The sequence below is a fragment of the Acanthaster planci genome, linkage group LG05 (genome assembly GCF_054643075.1).
Source record: "Acanthaster planci isolate LZ-2023a linkage group LG05, COTS_SCS, whole genome shotgun sequence".
In the NCBI taxonomy this organism is placed as follows: Eukaryota; Metazoa; Echinodermata; class Asteroidea; order Valvatida; family Acanthasteridae; genus Acanthaster; species Acanthaster planci.
This window is the reverse complement of record NC_141781.1, coordinates 20,690,306-20,712,510: the sequence shown is the minus strand read 5'-3', so window position 1 is coordinate 20,712,510 and position 22,205 is coordinate 20,690,306. Positions and strand designations below refer to the sequence as shown.

Sequence of the window (22,205 nt, the reverse complement as noted above, 5' to 3'; positions counted from 1 at the left end):
CCGTTGTTTTGTCTTCTGTTACTTGCAACCAGGGGCCACTTTTGTGGGAGCCGTGGAGCTCCGCATTGTGCCAGTTGCCGGGACAATAAATGCCACACGTACATGTAAGTGAAAACAGGCTACCGACGACAAATGCCATGCAGTGTGTACAGTCTCGGCCGGTTACGCAGCTGCTTGTTGCTTTGCACATATATCTAAATTCGCTAAGCAGTATTTCCCACTCAGGCAATTCCCCGAACTTGGGCTCAGACTTGCGACCCGACTTGCGATGGACTTGTGATGGACACAACTCCGACAGATACGCATTGATCGCTTTTCTCCTACTATGAACAAAGTAGAGTGCATGTCAGTTGCTTGCATGTACATAGAAATAACATGCATGTCCGAGCCCGTGTACGAGTTGATCACCGTGCAAGCTTTTTTGCCACTTGTGTACAGTCTTTAAAAAAAACAAAAAGATGCTTAAAGTGCATTTGCTCTGCTCTCCCCCTTTTGGCAACAGAATGCAATTTCTCTTAGCCTACAAATGCATGCATATTAATGCCGTAAAACGAAAAAGTGCTTTGCTGTGCCTCCGCAGCAACGAGCCCAATCCGTCCCCCCGCAAAAGAAAGAAAAAAAAAAGATTTGTCAGGTGTTTGTGTAAACACCTGTGCTACTTTCTTGCAAATGTGACCCATTTCCAGAAACCAGTTTTGTCATGCACATGTATGTGTGCGTTACTTCACCAGTATTCTCAATAATATTTACAAGTTTTCCTCTGTTTCTGTTTTTGGTTTTGATGTTAGGCCGTCCAATTACCGTTAACACCTACTCGTACTGACTACATGTACGTGTAATAGTGTTCCACAAAGTTCACCCCGCTTGTTAGACGTCAGAAACTATGTTCATTTTGTGTGTGTGTGCTGGTTCAGTTTACAGTGTTTGTGAATGGCTAACTATTAATGTTTACTGCCTTTTTGAATCGAGTTTTTATTATGGTTGATGCGCTCAAAATGTTACTTGGTATGAGCTTACAATCCAAAACCCAGTCTGCATGTTCACACGATGTGCACTTTTGCATGTAGCAGCTGATATATGTATGCAGTGGGTGGATGAAGGAACCAGTGTTTAACCTTATTACTTGTACACTGAGAGTCATCAAATGATATCCAAATAGCTTTGGCCCTTCCGATCAGGTTTGGGTTAGCTTATTTGTGATTTGTAATACAAAATTGGTACTCCTGTCCCTGGCCCAAAGGATAAAGTCAAATTTTTGACCCACCGTTCCAAAGCCAGGCTAGAGAATAGTAAGCGGAAAACAATGCAGATTTGCACAACTTTCAGTACCTGTCGGTACCAAAGTTTGCTGCTAGCAAAATGTTTCAGCTTCGAGGGTGTATTGAGGTTTAAAAGTGAAGCAATTGGAGAGAGGAAATTTGACAAACATCAGAATTAACCAACACGGGCCTGGTTTTAGAATGGTGCGTCGCGTTTTGTCCACACAAGTTTTGCACAGACTTGGACTTGTAGATTGTCAGCTCATATCGCCCCTCCTGTTTGTTGATACTGTTACTGCTTTCACCCTTTCTCGTCTTCTTTCTCTCCGTCCCTTTCCCCCTCTCTATTTCTCGCTCTGTCTCTGCCTTCCAATGACTGTCCATCGTGTGTGTTTTGGCTGCGTTGCCGCCACCGTCGGGCACACTAACTCCATAAACATCCGCCACCTGTTTCTACCACCACCACCACCACCACCTCCACCACACAATGGGCGGGGACAACTCAGGCCCACGTCTATTGTGTGGGAGGTGCGGAAGTCGTCCTCACCGGCCAAGCACCGAACCCCCAGCTGGCCCCCGGACAGTAGGGCCGCCATGCCTCGCCGGTGCGTTTTGCCTCCCCTCTGCAATCTACCCGCTGCAGGGGTGTAGTTCTTTTTTTGAGGGCCATAGATAACCATCGCTTTCTGATAGGCCTTAGCGAGTAGTACCAGTATTTGTCCTGAAAAGTGTCAAGCACCTTTGAAACCTTTGGGCTCAATTCTAGTTCGATGTCAAGAAAGTCTTGTAGACGCTTTGCGAAGTATAATTAAACTGAAAAAGCACTGAATTTTTTGAGTTTCCCAATGAAATCAGCTAAAAACAAAAAAATTGAAATCAGATGTGGGAATTGCACAGTCACTTTATAAGCAGCGTTGTAGTCAAGACCATTGGAATACCAGACACAAGGCCACAAAGCAACAGGTAACAGGGGTGAACAATGACAAAGGAGTACTTTTGTTGCAGTTCACTTAAGATGTTGCGGCTTGAATAAAGACTAGTGATCTTGTTTCCATCTTGTAATGGTCTCTGTGACGACAACAGTGTTGTACAGTGGCTTTGCCTGCTGTAGGAAATGCAAACATGCTCAAATGCTCTGGGATTAATTAGAATGGTTACAGTGTACCAGTCCAGAGTACTTTTTTGATGAGGCTTTTTTGTTCCTCGTTTAAATTTTGCAACAAATTTTGGGCCAGCAATGACTTTCTTCTTCTCTCGTGTTTTGTTTTCGCTCATCAAAAGACTGCTATTGGTGCGTTATGTTCTCTCAATTCCCAAGCTGCTGTTTTTTTTCTCATGTTCTTGTCACTTTATTCGAACTTGAAGACATTTTCAAAGACAAGATAGTTCACTCGATGGAAAAGATGCGAGCTGTTGACAGTAGGAACTATTTGAGTCCACATTATTACTTCTTTTCACATTTATAATGCTTTGTTTGATTTAACTTGTTTTACTCACCAGTAACAAATACCATTTTCCTTGAGTGAGTATTGCAAACTCAAGTGACCAATTTCTCGTTCAAGGCTTGTCCACATCCAGAAACAATGGCTATGGCTGAAATGACACATGCACGAATGAAAGCCACTACATGTAACTGGTGGCTGCAGCCTCTTCCCATAGGCACATGTGTTACTCCAGCCATAGCCAGTTGATTCAGACACAGCTTTACTCGGCTTCATTTCCTGTCCCTTTCAGGCCCAACTCTCTGGCCTGGGAGGTACGGAAGACCTCGCCCGGGCGTGGCCTCATCAATAGCCCCACCCCGGAGGGGCGGGACACCCCGAGCCCCATCAATCGGAGTCTGAACTTCAGTGGGCAGGAAGCTGCCAAAGCCAGGAACAGGTGAGGGGCCCACCCCCAGGAATCCGTAATCCTTGCAAAAAGAATCAAGGAGTTTTTATGTAATCAAAAGGACTGGAAAATATTTAACGCTAGGAATTCCAATTTCGTCCCTAAAATTTCCGCCAAATGACAATTTTGACACACCTATGTGTTACCGTAATATGTATTATGTAATCTTATGCATGTACCGTAATACGACTTATCTGACTTATCCGAACAGTCAGTGCAGTGCATGTTGCATGCACCACATCCGTGGCAGTGCCCTCTTTTGACGCGTACCAGCCGCGAGATGGATGTGATCATGGATGTGACACTGAAATTGTTCATGGAAGAAAACGCCCTCTATCGACAAGCTACATTGTAACTGACACTGTATGCGCCGCGTGGCGCTCTGTTTTTGCTAGGGGACACAGCTAAGAACGTTCTGGAACCAAGACTAAGTACTGCCGTGAAATCGACCTCGATCATGTCAAGTGTGCAAGCACCACGCAGTGAATTTTTCACTGAATTTCACGCTGAACTTACACTAAATTTTGCAGTGAATCAACACATTTAGGAGATGAAAAATTATTGCAGGGCCATTTCAGATGATGTAAACCCTTGCGGAAATCAAAATTTTATGGAGTGAGTATTTTATTTATCGGTGAGTACATGCGGTACTGTACCTCATCCAGCATGGCACAAAAGAGGGAAATTTTTTCAAGATTAGATAGGTTTATGAGCTCCCTGATGAGGCATTGTATAAAAGACTAGACTCTGAAAGGTAACGAGTCGCACAGCTTTCAACTTTCAAATGCGGTAGCCGTTTTGCTCTTGTGCGTATAGTGTACTCACTGGGATTGGCAAGGTGCTTTTTCTGAGGACTCCTTTTTCCCAGTGATGTCGCTGATAGGGTAGCAGGTGATGCTCATTTCATCGTTGCCTCTCCCAACCGCTGCAGCCCCGTGCCGTTACCACCAGTGCCAGCGGAGACCGTGGCCGTGGCCAGTTGGGCCGACAGGGTCAAGGGTCACACCGCCAAGCCCATCGCCAAGGTGCCAGCGGTGAAAACGGCCGATGCGAAACCAGCGGACGAGAAACGGACGGTGGAGGGAAAGACGGATAACGGAACACCGGACGTGCTCACTGTGAACGGAGCACTAAATACGGTGGAAGGTGAGTTGTATTGATTGCCTTGTCTGATATCAATTGTGTAAAACTTATGTTAGCCGTTTTTTAAAAACCACTGCGACACTGGCTGAGTTTGGTTGTAGAAAGTAGTAGACCCGCGTCCAATCACTGGATTCAGTCCAGTGAGGGATTTTGATACCCCTGTCATCCCTCCATGGAAATGTTTTCCGTCGACAGACGATGGAGAAGGCTGGGAGACGGTGCAGCGGAACAAGCCCAACCGCTCCAGGCCTTCCTCGGCCAAGAGCCGATCTCACCACAATAGCGCCGGCAGCAACCACTCGGCCAAGTCGCAGCCGGGGCCCAATCCCGCTTCTGACACCAAAAGCCCACAGCAGCACCCAGCCGGGGCCAACCAGGCCCGGCAGGAGGGCTCCCGCAGCAGGGCCGACAGCGAGAAGGAGAACAGGCCCCTGGAGAGCAACCTAGTCAACCGGGAGCGGTCAAACACCGAGCCCAGGGTCGAAGGTGAAAGGTCTGAAATGGTCAAGGTGGAAATTCAGATGGACAAGAATGAGAAGATATCAGGTTACACTGCAAACAAGGCAAAAATTCAGGATTTGGATCCAGCTATTGTTGCTGTGTGTACCGGTAAGTTTACTCTAGATGTAAGTTTACATTTTTCTTTAAAGACTGTCTGAAATTCCCTGCACCCCCCTGCCATTTTTGTCCTGTTTCATCTATGGTTACTACCTTTCCCTCGTCAATTTGCCTTTGAGAAAGATCCGGCTGGGTTTGAAAGCTGCAGCTGTTAAGCTTTACAAATTTTCTCGTGAAAACTTGCTTAGCGACGCTGTGCCACCTCAAAGCAACTTTGGAAATGGAAAAAAAAAAAAATGATTTGGAATTCGTGTCTACGTTTCACAGGGAAGGAGAACATTCTGGTGTCATCTGGTGACGAAGGTGGCAGTAACAAGGATAACACCGAGGATGAACTGGCGACCAAACTGGATGAGGTACAAGGAGTAGATTGAAAGGAAAAAGAAAACTGTCCTTTATAACAGACAGTGCCCAAAGCACCCCTATACTGCTCAGCACAGGATGTTGGCAACACTTTTAAACCGTTCACAGTTGGCATCATAGATTCTGTACTGTATTACATGTGCGGTTGTACCACTCCCTTTAATGGCCCCCCCTCCAGGACGTCAGCGTAGCCATTGATGAGGAGGAGACGCTGACTAACGAGATCGAGAAGTGCCAGGACGAGGCGCTGGCCTCCGCCATCGCCGAGGAGGAGAAGCTGACCAAGGAGATTGAGGAGGAGGAGAGTAAAGAGATCATCGTGGAGACGGACGAAGGAGAGAGTGACCTGGCTCTCAGCACGGTGAGAAATCAAGACAAAATGTGAACAAGAATTGCTTGTAAAATCTGTTTGCATGACCCTCATGTCCGGGTAGAATTTCAGTGGTTAAACTAATAACCCACAGGTGAATTCATCCCCATTGGGCTGTGTTGAATGCTTTTTAGATGATTTCAAACAGCTATTGGTTTTGATATGATTTTTTTCTTGTTTTCTTCTTTCACCTTCCTCCATATGTTTTGTACATGTACATGTTCCCTTCTTGGTCCTTAATCATGTTAATTGGAACTTTAGGCTCCTTCCAGCTATATTCATTCTTTGAATGTGAATTGGCCATCATCTGAAGAGGAGTATTGAAATTTTATGTCAGTGGTCACATAATGTCATCATAAAGGTCCTTTATATTAAGTCCATTATTTTGAGAACTGCAAGTCCAACAAGGCTGCAAATTTGCACATTACTATGCTATTTCGAGTCAGTTCAACTGAGACTTTGTGCAGATGAACCCACAGCTGCCATTTTGTCATTACGTTCATAGACCATTTTTTAGGAATGGGTCTGTGATTGTTCAGTGTACATTCACCGTCTCAAGTTTGATCGTTTTTCTTCGCCAATGTCACCAGAACACCCTGAGTTCACTGGACAGCTCCCAACGCACCCTGGACTGGAACGAGATGGTGCTGGACTTCGAGGAGCGGCAGCGCCAGCAGCAGTCCCCAGTCAGCTGGGGGGAGCTAGTGGAGATCAATGAAATCGAGGGGCGGCCGCCGGGCTACGCCCTCCACATGCACGAGAAGCTCTCCTCTCCCTCCAGGAAAAGGTGAATGTGGATTAGCGGTATTTTATTGCTGGAGCGCTTTTGTTCCCGGTTGTGACACTTAATGCCACAAATAGTGGTATTCTGTTTCAAAACAATGACGGATTACCTCTGCTATTGACAACTGAAAAAATGTTGGCAATTCCCAGCAGCGGAATCTTTTGTTCCGAGTATGATCTTTTGTTACAAGGCTGAGCTCCTTTCGGGCACCTGGGCTATGTGTAACAAACGTAAGGTCTCCAATTACCGGGCACCCGGCACGAAGTGGTTAATAGTGAATGTTTCCATGACACTTTTGCGATATATCTTTCCGCCAACACAGAACGAGAGCTGAGGCCCAGAAACGCCACGAGGAGCGGCAGGCTAAGGCCCAGCAGAAGCGGGTCACCCTGATGGACGAGAAGGCCATCAAGCTGAAGATGCTTCATGAGAGGGTAAGAGATGACCGCTGGTGCATCCGGGAGTGATCCTTAGAAGCTATGAGAGCAAAAAAACACAAAGTCTGTCCTCAGCTGCTATGGCTCATCAAGCCAGCGTTAATCAGTGTTGCAGTTGAAACCTCTTCAGACCAATCCATGGTCCCTGCAGGACCATCATGAGACCAGCACAAAACCTCCAGTCTGACATGTGTCTAAAGGCAAAGCGAATTTGACGTCGCAAAAGACTTGCAGCAAAAATTCGCTCAAGTTGAAAATGCGCTCAACTTTTGTGAATTGCGCAGTGCGAATGTTTGACAAGGTGTCCCAAATTTGCACTTGCGTTCGCCTTCTTGCCAAGTGCAAACCGGCTTTAATGTTTTGATGTGGTCGATCGCCGGCAGATCGAAGAAGTCCGGGAGTGGAAGGAGGAGCTCCTGATGCTAAAGAAGAAGGAGATGGAGGAGAAGCAGCTGCGGGCGGAGCAGAAGAGGCAAATGCAGCTGGAGGCGGTCAGGAGGAAAGCGCAGGAGGAGGAGCACAAGGTGAGATGGGGAACTAGACTTGGGGGGGGCAGTGGCAGGTTGCTCCCTTGGCCATGGAGCGGTCTGGTGGTTGTCATGCCTGGAAGCGTGGATTCCAAAAAAGTGCCTGCCTTTCAGCATGCTGCCTTGTGATTGGTTGAGCCTCTGTGACATCTTATTCGCACGTGTTCTTTGCCCTCTTTGCACCCTTGCCGTTTTGAAATGCTGACTTGGCTCATTGTTGCATCCCTGATACTGCGAGAATTCTAAATTGCCAGAGAACAATTCGCATGATTTTAATAAATTGACGCCGGGGTGCTCTAATTCTAAGAAAACAAATATTTTGGGACCACTTGTCATTGTGATTCTGTACGCCATAGTTACACATCGTCATGTTCAAATTGGCTCTCGTTTGTTGAATAGGCCAACGAGATTGCATTCATCAACAGCCTGGAGGCCCAAAACAAGCGGCACGACATCCTGGCCCGCCACCAGGGGCACGAGGCGCGGCTGCAGGACCTGATGGAAGAGAGACAACGCAGGCAGGTGGAGAAGGCGGCTAAGGAAGAGGCTGTGCAGGTGAGAAATGGCTACGGCTATGTCCATTAAATGGCAGCGTGTCAGTGGCAACATTCAAAGTCATAGCCACAAGACAGGCCGGAGAAGGCGGCCATAGAAGAGGCTGTTGCGAGTGTGACTCAAAATGGCCATTCTGCAATTCTATCTTCCATCTTTAGTGTTCGATACTGAGAGGGGCCAAAGGTATTAGCTGGAGAGGCAGCTTGCATGTTTGAGCTCTCTTCTTTAGGTATTTATGCAGTAGGCCTAGCCAAAACATGACATACATGTACCCCCCCTCCCCCCTTTGATTTCCAGGAGAGGAGGAAGGCCCTGGAGGAAGAGAGGATGGCCCGCCTCAAGGAGATGCAGAAGCATCGGCAGAATCAAGCTGACAAGCTGAATGTCCTCAAGGAACAGAGGGAGAAAGCCAGGGAGTCGGCCGTCAAAGAACGGGCCAAGTAAGGGACGAGCTACTCAGCCTCCGCACACTACTGGCCATCACAAAAGCCCAGTCAAAAGTCCAGCCACACATCCTCTCATGAGACCAATCATTGAGCCGCAGGGTGATCCACGACAAAGGAATGCCCGTGTCATGTGACTTGTGAGGGACTTGGGGGAACTCGTGATGGACTCGACCACCATACTGTCAACTTCTTTGATTGCCATGCGTATTAACTGAAGCCATCACGTTATTTACCCCAGCTCCCCAGATGTGTTTGGAAAGAACCCTCTTGAATCCTCGTAAATTGATTGTTGCGAAAGGGTTGAGTGGAATGTTCTTTACGTACAACTAAAAAAACACAAAATTGCTGAAAAGAAGCTACCTACTTGTGATGTAGAATGCGAGAAAAACTGTGCAATTACAGGACAGAAAATGACTTTGATCCCTCTTGGTTGGAGATCTTTTTTTCTCAAATAAAACCAAGTTGTGGCGTTTTGTTTTTCATGATGGCTGAATAACAAGGGTTTTTTCTTTCGTTCTTCAGAGAGCGAGAGCAGAGACTGTCCGCGCTGAATGCGGCCCAGCAGGCCAAGGAGGAAGAAATACAGAAGAAGATCCAACAGAAGGTAGGGGGGAAAAAATGTATGGCTCATCTCAAGGGCCAAAATGGGATTTCCATTTGATGAATGGTCACCAGATGTTGAAAGCTGGGATGTTCATCTTCGTTAACGTGACAAAATGTGGTCATTGTTTCCTTTTTTGGAAATTGGCGTTCAGTATAAAAGCAACGTTCATTTCTACTAGGGCTGCAGATCCCGTTAGGAAAACATCACAGAGCTTATTTCGCTGTGCATTATGCAAATGACTTTTCCACCCTGTATTGAATGATTTTGTTTATTTTCCTCCAATAATGCATTTTGGTGCCAAGTACAGGATGAAGTGACAATTAGGAAGCCGATGAAGACATGTTCAGTTTTAGAGGTGGGAGGAAAACCTGTGATGAATACTCCAGGGAGACCCACAGGATCAGGTGGAGGCAGGGAATGAAAGCCCTATCCACATGCTGACCTCGGTGGGATTTGAACCCGGGTCGCAGAGGTGAAACACAGCCACTACGCCAACCTGACTCCAAGATGTGATATTGCACAAGACTGATGTGTCCTGAATTAATAGATTTGGGGTTAAAATGTGCACAGGACATCGGTGGAAAAAAATACAGTACGATGGTGATCACTTTTGCCAGAAGAATCTTGAGGTTATCCCTCAGTGACGCTGGTCCCTTTCTATCGACAGCACGACGAGACAACACGGCGGCACAACCAGCAGATCGAGCAGAAGCGCGAGAAGGCCATCGAGCTGAGCATGCTCAGGCACTATCGTACCACCGACGTCGCCCCCCACCACAACCCCTACGAGAACAAGAAGATGTGCTCGCTGTGCAGCGTCATGGTACGCATTGTTTTGAACGCATTCTCTTGCCGAGTACTTACAATGCATTATAGTATAGTGTGCAGTATTTATTTTTCATGAGACGATTCCTGTATTGTATTAATAGTACACTTATATTTTTCATTTTTTACAATGTATATGTATGGTTATTAAGCACTGTCGGTATATCAATATATCGATATGGGTTTGATATCAATATCGCCGATGTTTGTTATTTGGTAAAATCGATATATCAAAAATATCGGATTTTGGAGAAATATCGAAAACATTTCAACTTCAAAAACATTGATATTGAAATTTATATTGAAAATAATGCTACCGAGGAACAAACTATTAAAAAATACAAAAGTGCATTGTCACATTACGTAGGCAATATGGACACTAGAACGTGTAGCCAAAGTGAATTGGATCACACCATTGTGGTGTAGGGGTGTACCCTGAGAACAATTCACCAGTAATTCATGCCTGTTATAATACCTTGAAAATTATAAGGAATAAAATTGGATATATGGATAATATCGATATAAACAACCCTGATATATCGGTATTGGCCAAAAAATGACATTGACAGTGCCTAATGGGTGTCTCCCTCCCCCTTTCTTCGCTTTTCCCCGCCCTTCCCTCTTTCCTTCATTCCCTTTTCCCCCGCCCAACACATGCCCATTCCCACGTACTTACCTTACATACCTACTGTGGACATTCCTTTACTTTCGTGCAGTTAAGAAAACTCAGTAAAAATACCCTGTTTTTCTTGAACTGGGAACACGTTTTTCAGCCGGTTTTTTTGTACAAGGTTTCCTTGACTTTTCCTCTTCCTTTTATGATGGATGACCCCTCCCCCAAACGCCTCTGAACCTCTTTTCCAGAGAAGGGGAAACGTCCTGTGGACGTGTGTAAGTCCACAAAACGTCTTCCTTTCCTGCATCGTGTGGACATCTTTTGTTCACAAGTCCACACTAGGTATGGTAGGTTAGCGCACCCATACTGTTAGGTTTATTCAGTTTTATAGACTTCAAAATACAATGTCTCTTTGCCGTTTTCATGCCATCTGTCTTTTTCATCTCTTTGATGTGTGATTTTTGTAAATTGATCCATGTGTTGTTGTTAGATGTTGTGCTTTGTTCTGCATATTTTGTCACAATTTTTGTAAGATGAGCCCGTGTACGTGTTCCTTTTCCTCTTAATTGGATGAGTTAATATTGAAATATTGAAACATTGAAATTCCAAGAAGAGCCCTATTACCCATTTAATTCCCTTTCGTCATGTAACGATTCCTTGAGAACTGTTTCTCTTGCATCACCTGTTTTTGCCCTGAAGTGACACACCAGTTTTACAGTCTGGTCGAGGTTGAGGGAGAGTGGATGACCCGGTTGACAAATTTGTGTGAATTTATTGCCTACATGACAACAGTCATCCGCATCTCATCTTTAATCTTATTGCGCGTTCCAATTGAGCTGGTCGCAGTGTTGTTGATACTGTCGTTTGCTATTCACGCAACTGTCTATGCATGAGCACAGAACAGTTTTAATACAAAAAGAGAGAAACAGCTTTGAAGCACTTGCGTGTAATGAGTTCAGATAAACCCTTTCACCTCTTTAGTTCCAACCAGAGCCTAGTTTTAAATCCTGTCAAAGAGGAGTAACTCCCGGCTGAAAGATTGGGCAACTCACTGCATCAGCCTGGGGGGCAACAAACGAAAGAAAGGTTTTGAGATTGCCAACAGACCGAGGATTGTTGAGGCCTCCTGCGAAGGGACACCAGTTCTAATCTTGCTTTCCCGTCGTCCGCAGATTCCGTCAGAGGTGTACCTCCTGAGCCACCTGCGAGGCAAGAAACATAAAGAGGCCGTCCTGGACAAGCACCAGGGAAAGCACATGACCGACGAAGAGATTGTAAGTCAAGAAATGACTCTAACCTCTAATCCATGAATAGTAGGCCTATGCTGTTCGCAGAGTAAGTGACTTTCCATTTGCCAATGAGTGATACGAATTTCAGATTATCAACATTGTCCGAGCAAGATAGGTATTGTTCGTACATGTACCATTGGTGTGTGATGTAATTGATCCGTCGTGTTGAGATGCCACCATTGTAGTTATAACTGTGAACAAAAAAACAGTTAATTGTGTGTGACTTCTGAACTGACCATACATACCTGTCCGTCCACACACTTTCTTCATCAAATTATGTTCTTTGTGAAATTCGTGCACAAATTACACGAGGTGTTCATAAAACACTGCCAGCCGTGGTGGAAATTTGTGTAGTGTGCACGGCATATTTATCAGGCGAGCCAGTTGTGCACAAATTGTACAGTATTCAAGTTGACTGGGGAAAAAACAGCAGAGAGACTTCTCTAAAGTAACGCTTTCATGAGGTTTTAAATTGAATGAGTTGAAAAGATCTCCAAATTTTAAATTGAAGAAGTAATTTCCAAACAATTGTGGAAAAACATCTCTTTCTAGTTTGACACTTTATGCAAATTATGTTCGGGAACTGCTTGTCGTCGTCCTGAGTCAATTCGGCGATTTTTCTGGTCCATTTCACCCGACCGATGCTTGCTCTTTTTTTTGCGCGATGGCTGCTCAGGAGAGCTACTCCCTCAAGATGCTGGTGGAGGCCTCGCCCGACCGACCCGACCCCCAGGAGCTGGCGGAGAAGGAGCGACAGAAGGGGTGCCGCAAGCGGGCGCGCAAGCTGCGGCAGCGGATGGCCGCCAAGGGCAAGGAGTATGAGAACAACCTGCTGTCTAAGCCCCAGGGTAACGAGTCGCAGCTCAGGGCCAAGTGAGTCGGTTGCCCCCCCTCCTTCCCTCCACCCCTCGCGCCAAGGCCATCCTGGCGTTTTCCTTGGTTATTCATTGTCTACGTGGCAAGGAGTCAACAAGCAGGCCTTGCTCCGAAATACTTCCCTAGAGCAAGTTTTGGGTTCACAATTTGAATAGAAAAACGCGTAAACTGAAGAGTGTCTTCTCCGAACATCATCATGCTAAGAGGGCTGTCATTTGTTCCGAAAAGCTCGAACAGTTTTCTTAAAAACCAGCGCACTCATCAGTACAGTTAACCTCAAAATGATATCAAATTGAAGAGGAATTCAAAGACCCGAGAAAAATTACGTGGCAAGAACCTTTTTGTTTCAGTTGGTGTTTCCCCCATTCCTTTCCATCCTCCAGGCTGCAGAAGCTGATCAAGGATCTGACCAAGTACCTGCAGTCCCAGACCTCCACGGGTCCCTGGGAGCAGAGCAAAGTGTCGGCCATGGACAGGGCCCTGGGAGAGCTCAACCGCATCCTGGCCAAGAAGGTTGGTTTGTGCCCGAGCTGCCTCCTACTCTCCTGCTTTCTTCCTTGTTTGCATTTTTTCTTTTCTTGTGAAAGTTCCAACACAATTTTTACCTTTAAAACTTATATGTAACAGAACATGGAGCTTATTAATTCATGTTTAAAACCTGTGAGATTTGCTGAAAGACATGAAAGCACTGACCGGCAAGAGAGTTGAGACAAATCGTCTGCCACATTGGAAAAATCCACTGTTGGAAAAAAATTCTGCCTCCTTTGAAATCAAAACCCTAAATGAGAAGCAATTTTATCTGTAATCGGGCTAACATGTACAGCAATGACTTCCTTTCTGATCGCCCCAGGAACAAGCCGACCAGATAACCTTCAGGACCTGCGGTGGCCTGTCCACGCTCAGCCGCATCCTGATGCTGATAGACACGGGCAGCAACGCACCGTCCCACGCCATTCCTCCCAGGTAAGTTAACAGTCTCTCTCTCTTCTTGTTTCAACCCTTAAAATGGCCGCCTGCTGTGTTAATGCCTTCTGGCAGCCAAAGCTTGGGATCAACACTATCTTTGTCCCCCCTCTGCCCTTTTGTCTTGCCTCACATGTCTCTTTGGATACACACCTCACGATATATCCATTCGTCTCGCATCTTGTGGACAAAGAGTAAATTGTTGATGATTCACATTATTTGTCCTCACCACAAACAGTTTTTATGACCCTTGTGTGAAAAAGTTTGGCACTCCATGGAAAGAAAAAAATAACCAGCAGTATATTTGAGTCGGTCGCCAAATGTGTGCAAGACTCAAAACTCATACTAAGACTCAGTGTGTGATAACCGATATGCAGTGTGAGAGGATGTACAGCGGACGGACTCAACCTGTCTCATATTCATTTTTTTTACCTTGTCGTCTTGAAGTCATGAATTCACTCACGAATGAGTTTTAACTTCAATATAATTAACAAGTGCAGCAGTATTTGGGTAACTTCTGTTCTATGCATTGCTGGAATTTCAGGCTGTTCATGGTGAAAGACAGCAATAGGTGGAAAGGCTTGTGGTAGCACCATGCGAAGGAACGCATCTCTTATGAGTATGTGTGGTTCTGAAAAGAATCGGGAGTATACTCAGCGTTTCAGACTGCGTGCTCAGTCCGTCGTCAGGAGACACAGGAGACACGAATGAGTTTTAATTTAATGTAATAAGCAACTGTAGCAGTATTTGGGTAACTTCTGTTCTGTGAATTGCCTTCGGCAGCCGGAATTCCAGGCTATTTATAGTGAAAGACAGCTAGTTCATCGTCAGTCTCCGAACGACGGACTGAGCATGCAGTCCGAAATGTTGAGTATACTCCTGGTTCTTTTCAGAACCACACATACCCGGTACTCATAAGAGATGCATTCCTTCGTATGGTGCTACCGCAAGCGTTTCTGCCTTTGGCAGCCTTGCGAATGATGGATATCTTTGATAAGTGGGCAATTCCAGAAATTAGGGGTCCATTTTTTTTCGTGTCCGTGTCACATCTGACTTGATTTTTTTAAGTTCAGAACACATTTTGTGATTTCCAAGAGTGATGAATTAATGCAAATTGCCCGCCAAACAAATAGTTAAAGGTTGAAATCAGTTCCGGTGATATTTCCATGTCAAGATGTAACGGACACAAAAATGTCACACTCTTGGATCCCCAATTTCAGGAATTACCCACAAGCTTTTGTCGGCTGTATGTATCCTCATCTGGCGTCTGTCTGTGTCTTATCAAATCTATACTGAGAAGTTTCCTGGCGTTGAACTTTTTTCCCCTTTTCTTTGTTATTTGTCTTCGCGCATCTTCATCTGTCCTCTTCTTATCTGACGTTTGTGGATGCTGTGTGGCTCTGGTAGTTCCACACCGTGCAGCATTGTCCCTGCCAAGTGAGTAGGCACCTCTGCCGTCTTCAGCTCAAGTTTTTTCGGACATTCCCTCTGTTTTTTGTCTCGTGCAGTTGTTGTCTTGCGCTTTCTTTAATCATTAGTCGATCTGTTTGTTTTATTTTTTTTTCCATGCATGTGCATACATTTCTTTCCTTACACTTCTTCCCCCCCCCAAGCGATTGTTTCCATGGCGTATCTGCAAACTCTGTCTCGAGCAAAAGCACCCCCTTGAAAAGAGCTACATTGGTCGGAGCGTTCAATTTGTTGGTAGCGATGCGACTGTGACGTGTGCATTTCCTAGTCGTTCGTGAACCAACCAAGTTCAGTTCTGACCAAAGGAGCCTCCGTTGCTAAGAAAAGTGCGCCCTCTCTCGGTCCAGCTCGAGGCTCATGCTAGTACCTCTCTGTATACTGAATGCAAGACTAGTATTTGCTTCTAGTTTGAGTTGCTAGTTTAGTAAATTTGTTGAGCTGTTGTCCCTGTAGTTGGGTAAAATACTACCAGAGAGAGAGAGAAAAAAAAATGCTAAGCCAACCATGAACCTTTGGAGTAAAACAGAACCACGCCCCCTTAACACATGCAAAATTGAAGCTGAAGGCCGCGACAGCTTTCTGTGTTCGTTTGACGCTGTTTGACGGTACCCCGTATCTCCCCCCCCCATAGATCTGTGTGCAGTGCGGCCACCGCGTTCAGGCTAGCCTGCAAGGGCTGCTTCGACAACTGCCAGTATGCGCTGTACAGCGGCAAGCTGGCACCCATCGTGGAGCTGCTGGTCCATCAACTGGGGGTAAGTTTGAAAATAGTGTCGCCGTAAGAAGCCTCCGATGTGATCTTTTCCCCGACGCCCTGCGGGGAAAGTGGTACCTGAAAAGTGTTGTCAACTGGATTTGCTGGCCGGTACTCGAGGAAATAATTTTGAAATTAGAGTCACAATTAGTTTGGACTCGAGACTTCTCTTGTTCAAAATGGCTTGTGACTTGACCTGAGTGAAGTGGAATTATTGACATTACTGACTTTGCTGTGGAAAGAAAGGTGGACCTTCTACGTGTGAAAGCAAGCCTGTCTGTTTTTGCCTTACCGATATTTCATCTTTGTGCATAGCATAATTGGGGGAAAATATGAGACAGGCCTTGAGCCAGATCCGTTTTGCAAAACATCACAGGCCACATCAGTTGGTAAAGGATGTCAAAGAAGATACGCATGTGCTGCACAGACTTCGATCTTTAGGTAGACTTGAAAAAAATGATTGGGGATTTGTAGCCTGTGACTTGAATTACCTTGCAGACAAATGGCTCGATTTCAACACTGGTGTGTGATCGCCGCTACCATCCTCGAACCTTAAAAATCTCCCTAAAATCCTGGTGAACTTTGAGGACTTTTTGAGATGTAGGGAATGGGATTTCATAGATAAGAAAAAAGATTAAAAAGTTCATTGAATCAGATGTTTTTGGAGTGTGATACCACCCATCATCAATAATCACCGAGCGTCATTCTTTGCACGCAGCTGATGGCCCCAAACTCTTCGACGGGCCACCCCGCGGCCCCAGTCCCCGAGACCCTGTCGGACCCCGTGGCCAGCTGCCTGATGCAGCTGCTGTCGGCCGTCCTGCTCTGCCTGGTCAAGCACCGGCCTCAGAGCCCCTCGTCCGACAGCCGGGCCTCGGGGGCCCAGAAGAAGCAGATGGACACCTTTGACCAGTGCGGCCAGGACCTCATCAGGTACCGTCGGAAGATTTCCTTCGACTTGTAAAGCTATCCTTTTTTTTTCCAATGGAGACCAATCTGAGAGAAGCCATTATTGTGAATACAGCCATGGATCGCGAGTGGCCGACATGTTAGTCTCAATACATCCAGGGTTCCCGCGACCTGGAAAAGTCGTGAAAAAAGTCATGGAAATTTGTTTTCATTCTCCAGGCCTGGAAAAGTTACAGAAGTTTGTAAAAATAGCTAAAGTCATGGAAAAGTCACGGAAGTTTCCTAACACTGTGTGTGATATCTGTTATCAGAAATAAGTGCATAAAGGCGTGATTTTTATTTGCAATTTGAAAAGTGTAAATAGTCCATGAAATTCTTTATTGGGTCATGGATTTTCATAATTTGGTCATGGAAAAGTCATGGAATTTTCATTGTCCTTTAGGTGCAGTAGCCCTGTGCAACGCCCAGAAATAGAATTAAAAAATACAAAAATATTTCTGAACTCTTTGGCATTGTAGAGATTCATTCAGGCAGGTATTATTTCTGGGTTATTTCAGTTTATACATGGATGTTTTGAAGGATTTATTTGGGAGATGTGTAAAAGAATGGATGCCTCACTCTCATGCAATGGAAATAGTTGTCTTCGGTGACAGATGGAATGTTCCGTTTCAGTTCACATCATGGAATGGAACATTCTCCCTGCCACCTCATGAAATCATTGTCACCACTGCACAAACCATGCAATATTTGCATATCCAGATGTACCTAGTAATGAGTTATTAAGGAAAAAATGGAGGCTGTTTGATAATTTGATTTATTTATTTCAGAGATATTCAGTTTACCAGACTGTCCAAAATCAGTATTGTTCAACCTGTTTCAAACCCCGAGATTCATGAGTGCTCCTGGCAAAGCAGAAATTGTTTTTCTGTATTCAAGAACAGCTCTCCCTGATAATATTTTGTATGATTTACATAAAACTTTCCATCATAATGAGCACAAAACATCAGCAGAGAAAAACTGGTAAAAGATATTGCAGAACATGCGCAAATGGTCGAAAGTGTTAGCAGGAATTCCTGACTTTTCTTATGCACACAGCTATTTGGTGTGCTGCGGTGTGATCGACAGTCTCACATCCTGCTTCAACCGGGTGCGGGGGACTGTGGATGAGGACCCGGCCCTGGCCGACTTCCTGCAGCACAGCCTGGGGCTGCTGGGAGCCATGACCAAGTTTGTCTCCGCCGCCTCCAGCAGGTATCCTGAAGCCCGACATTCGGAAATGATAAATTTTTTTTCCCCAGTTCCGTTCAGAGACGTTTTGACGTCCATGCTGTCCATGTTTTCAGCACTGTGCGCTAGGATATGGAGTTTCATAACTGATGCCGTAAAAAACATTAATGCTGAACCTACACCAAATGTAGGATTTGTGCAACAAGTTTGTGGTACAGAATTGATTTTAGGATAATTGGTGGACCAGACAAACATATTATATAATGCAAACAACTTGAACCAGGAAAGTCAGGAGGACAGGCCCCCTTACCGTTCTGTATTGTGAATTCCTTTTTTTTCTTCTTCAAAATGCGCAGGCTGGGGAGTGTCTTTGCCAGCAAGAAGGAGGACCCCACCCAGCTCCTGGCTGCCTTCCGGGCCACGGGGCTGGGCGGCATCGTGTCGCTGCTGTACGGCGTGCTGCTGCACGGGGGCAACCCGGCTCGGGGCGGCCCGGCCCCGCCCCCCGAGCTACCCGAGCACACGCTGAGCGTGGTGACGGCCGGCATCCGCATGCTGGGCAGCCTGGCGGCGCTGGACCTGGAGATGATGCAGGTACGTGGAAATTATTTATTACCCATTGGGCACTCTCAGTCCGTGGCGTGCTCCCTGGCCTTCAACAGCGAAGGTGCACATTGATTGCAAATTCAGGCATACGTTATTGAGTTGTTTATAATACACTCTAAATTGCCAAATTTGTGTCCTTCATGTAGGTTTCTGTAACGGAAGGTTTAATGAAAGTATAATTCTTGTCAGGCAAAATAAAACAAACAATTGATCACACCTCTGTTTCCCTTTTTCTTGCTGGCCTTCATTGAACTGTTTTTGTTATGTTTCATAAAATTTGCCACAAATTTCTGCTGTTTGTCTTTCTTATGAAACCTGTGTGCAAGTTTAAGATCTGTTAAATATTAAAAGAGTAAGTAAAAAAGTCAAAGACTGTCCTTCCATCTTGAAAATATCTTCCATCTTTACCAAAAAACCTAACGCCGGGCTGCCCTTTTCCATTCTTTTGAAAACCCATACGAGAAGCCATTTTTCGTTTGCCATTATTCCGGTCACAATTTGATAAAAAAGGTTTGCGCTTTGATGTAGAAAATCATAATGGACAGAAGTCACTTCTTTCTAATTCTCGTGACTAGAGTGCCCTGGGATCTGAAGGCATCTCGCTGGAGTTCCGTCACATTGCCACCTACCTGCTGTGGCACTGCAGCCACTTTGCCAGCTGTGAGGACCTCCTCCACGAGGTCGTCCTCATCGTGGGCTACTTCACCGTACTCAACACAGAGAACCAGGTAGGGACGTTGTACGCTTAAAAAGGCGAAGCGTAAACGACGTGAACTTGTAAATGAACTTGTTGTCTCAGTGCTTTCGTTTTTATGGTCACTTTCCCGAGGTAAAAGTTAATTTTGCTTTCAATCTGATGTGGCCGACTCGCGGAAATGGCCAATTAATATTGAAGTAACCGTGATGGTATTCTTGCCTCTCGAATCCTACACAGTCCTTTTAGAAGTTCCTCGACAAACTTGAAGGATTGGCAATTATAGAGGATCTGTACTTTGTCGTTGCTGACAGGTTCTGGTGCAGTCTGGTAACACGCCCACCCTCCTGCAGCAACTCTGCGGCCTGCCGTTCCAGTACTTCAGCGACCCCCGTCTCATGGCGGTGCTGTTTCCCACCCTCATGGCCTGCTGCTACAACAACGCAGAGAACAAGAACATCCTGGAGCAGGAGATGAGCTGCTCGCTGCTGTCCTGCTTTCTAGAGGTAAGGCTCCATCCGAATATAGTCAGTTCCCTTAAAGTCTCGTTTGTAAGACTTAGAGAACATGAACACATCAGCTCCTCATCTGCTTTCTAACCTTGTACATGTATTTTTATGTTTATTATCCACTCATCTCCGCGCAGAACACAGTGGTGACACAAAACACATGTGGGTCACTATTGACAAAGAAAGTAGGCCTGTAAACTCACATTTAGAAGTACACTAGATGGTTTAGCCATACCTTTTAGTCGATGGTCCATCAAGTGACTGGCCTTAAACGGTTGACGAGGCACCCTTTGGTGGTACAGCACCTCACGCAGTATGTGCCAGGTGCATGCCAACCTCTGTAATTACGGAGATGGTTTATGACTGCTCGCCAGTGGAACGTATCAACATTGATACATTGCAAAACGTTTTTTCCACTCAAACACGTAGGAAAAGATTCAAGAGAAGAAGAAGGTGAAGGAGTCGCCCACAACGTCCAAGATTAGGGGTAAGTCAACACTTTGGACTTTCTTTTTGAACTGTGTGTAGATTTGTCCTGTTCTGAACAAGATGAACATTTTTTTTTTCCCCACGGCGTGAAATATAAAGACCAAAATGAATCCATCGTGTTCGTTTAGAAGTTGCCCTTGACTGAGACATTAGAGCGCAATGTCGATTTCAAACAGTAAAGATTTTACCGAACGAAGTTGTGTTACTCCCTGGGCTATTAGATGTGCGCCTTGCCTGCTGAGGGCGCTGTGGGCTCGGCTACCATTGTCACCGGTCCGCGTTCCTTACCTGGCACAGCACGTGCCTCGTGCCAAGACAAGACGGGCGTATGAGTTGACGGAGTTGGCTCAGCACGGTGGAGTGCGGTTGTGCGAGTGTCCACAGTTCATTGGTCTGTAGTGCTTTGGACAATTTGGACCACGGTCTTTGTTTTTCCCCCCAGAATATTTTGGGAACCCCAGTGTATCATACAACATGTGTGGTGACCCACGACAAATTTTCATAAGCCACAACTGTTCCATGGTTAAATACATATTTAGTCATTGCTTCGCTATGTACACAGTGTTTGCATGGATATCAGAGTATCAAGTATCGGAGACAAACTTACTTGCTGACCTCATGCTTATTTTCTGGTGATAGTCAACTTCATTTGTACAGGGCTGTAATTTGTAGGTGTACGCAGTTCTCAGTGTGTCACATTTGTCGAAATGCCGAAGGTTTTACGGCACAACTCAAAGGGAGCAGAGAGTGTTCCTTGTCCTCGGGGGTCAGTCTGTTGTCCTCGGTTGTTAGAGTCCCTGGTTCGTCTGTGGTTGAATGCCATGTTGTTAGCACAAACAGGAAACCTCTCGGTGTCCCCTTCTTGATGGTGTGGCAAAACATATCTTCATGCATTGATTGTCATCTGTATAAACATATGATGAAGCTCGTGGTCTTGTGAGCAGTAAGATCTAATTACAGTAGACTCGTAAAATTAAAATCAAATATACATTTACTTAAACTAAAACCTGAAAAACTGACAAAACAATTAAAACCCCCATTAACATTGATTTCAATACAAGGGTACAAATTTACAGAAATAACCATCAAGCTAAAAATAAAAAATTAGATTACAAGTGGTCATTCATAAAATGTACGGCACCCGGATGAAAATTGTTCAAGGTATGGTTGGAATCAGCTCGGATTGACCTACATGTACATGTATGTCGTTTAGCCGTTATCATCATCTGATATAAATCATAAGCTGAGTGAGATGTGTCTGCAATAATTACCTGTTGAATGAACTGTGTCCTCTGTGTACCTGCCTTTGTGGAATTACAAGCGTCCATTGTGACATCCTAACTGTCTCTGGTAAATAACCGTTTTCATTCCTGGTTGTTTCCTCACATCCTCGCAATCATAAAGCAACTACGGGTTCATTATCCTCCCCCTCCATCCGTTTCATGTGCGCCCCAAAAGTATACCCAGAGGGAGTGGTTTACGCTGTCCTAAACTTGAAAAGAAAAAAAAGGGTCGCCCGGTCATGGTCCTTTTATATGCACATTCTCCCACAGGAGGTCCTGTAACACAAACTTTACTACGAACTCTTTCGGCCTTAAATGATGCAACAATCTTTGTTATTGGGGCATCCTAATCTAAACAAAATTTCACTCCAGATCCCAGATTTGTGAAATCTATGAATTTGAATCGAAAAAATGCCAGAGGGCCACACGTCGGGTTGATAAGTGCGGGGCATTTAATTTTCATGAATGCCAAGTTTGGAGCTGGTGCTCCGATGCAAAGATTAACGGAGGGCCCAGTGTTTTGATTCTGGGGCAGAGTATTCCTCAAGCCTAAAGGGAGTTCAGAGCAGTCATATCTGGGGAAAACACAGATTTATCTTCTAGATACATATTTACTTCAAAAAGTGAAGCTGTAAAACCAAAAAAAAACGGGGGCTGCCTGATGCGCAATTGAAGGCAGTTGGCTTTGTGGAAAGCTGG

At 45.4% G+C, this 22,205-nt stretch overlaps 1 protein-coding gene across 7 annotated transcripts in view; it reads left to right on the top strand.

Moving 5' to 3' along the window:
• scaper (S-phase cyclin A associated protein in the ER) overlaps nt 1-22,205 on the top strand; it is a 101,496-nt gene that overhangs the window by 6,962 nt on the left and 72,329 nt on the right. For 2 of the 7 annotated variants that reach the window (XM_087137072.1, XM_087137073.1), the window contains exons 5-30: nt 33-104; nt 1,766-1,864; nt 2,994-3,140; nt 4,081-4,295; nt 4,488-4,901; nt 5,178-5,266; nt 5,452-5,634; nt 6,234-6,430; nt 6,750-6,861; nt 7,248-7,388; nt 7,791-7,946; nt 8,244-8,386; nt 8,915-8,996; nt 9,664-9,819; nt 11,610-11,711; nt 12,403-12,599; nt 12,986-13,115; nt 13,453-13,565; nt 14,973-15,002; nt 15,667-15,790; nt 16,508-16,722; nt 17,794-17,949; nt 18,282-18,519; nt 19,107-19,259; nt 19,540-19,731; nt 20,164-20,221. In XM_087137072.1, the coding sequence (XP_086993198.1) occupies nt 33-104; nt 1,766-1,864; nt 2,994-3,140; nt 4,081-4,295; nt 4,488-4,901; nt 5,178-5,266; nt 5,452-5,634; nt 6,234-6,430; nt 6,750-6,861; nt 7,248-7,388; nt 7,791-7,946; nt 8,244-8,386; nt 8,915-8,996; nt 9,664-9,819; nt 11,610-11,711; nt 12,403-12,599; nt 12,986-13,115; nt 13,453-13,565; nt 14,973-15,002; nt 15,667-15,790; nt 16,508-16,722; nt 17,794-17,949; nt 18,282-18,519; nt 19,107-19,259; nt 19,540-19,731; nt 20,164-20,221 (3,914 nt within the window). The remainder of the gene's footprint in view (nt 1-32; nt 105-1,765; nt 1,865-2,993; nt 3,141-4,080; nt 4,296-4,487; nt 4,902-5,177; nt 5,267-5,451; nt 5,635-6,233; nt 6,431-6,749; nt 6,862-7,247; nt 7,389-7,790; nt 7,947-8,243; nt 8,387-8,914; nt 8,997-9,663; nt 9,820-11,609; nt 11,712-12,402; nt 12,600-12,985; nt 13,116-13,452; nt 13,566-14,972; nt 15,003-15,666; nt 15,791-16,507; nt 16,723-17,793; nt 17,950-18,281; nt 18,520-19,106; nt 19,260-19,539; nt 19,732-20,163; nt 20,222-22,205) is intronic. The other 5 variants (XM_022243969.2, XM_087137075.1, XM_087137074.1 and 2 more) reach the window with 5 other exon arrangements.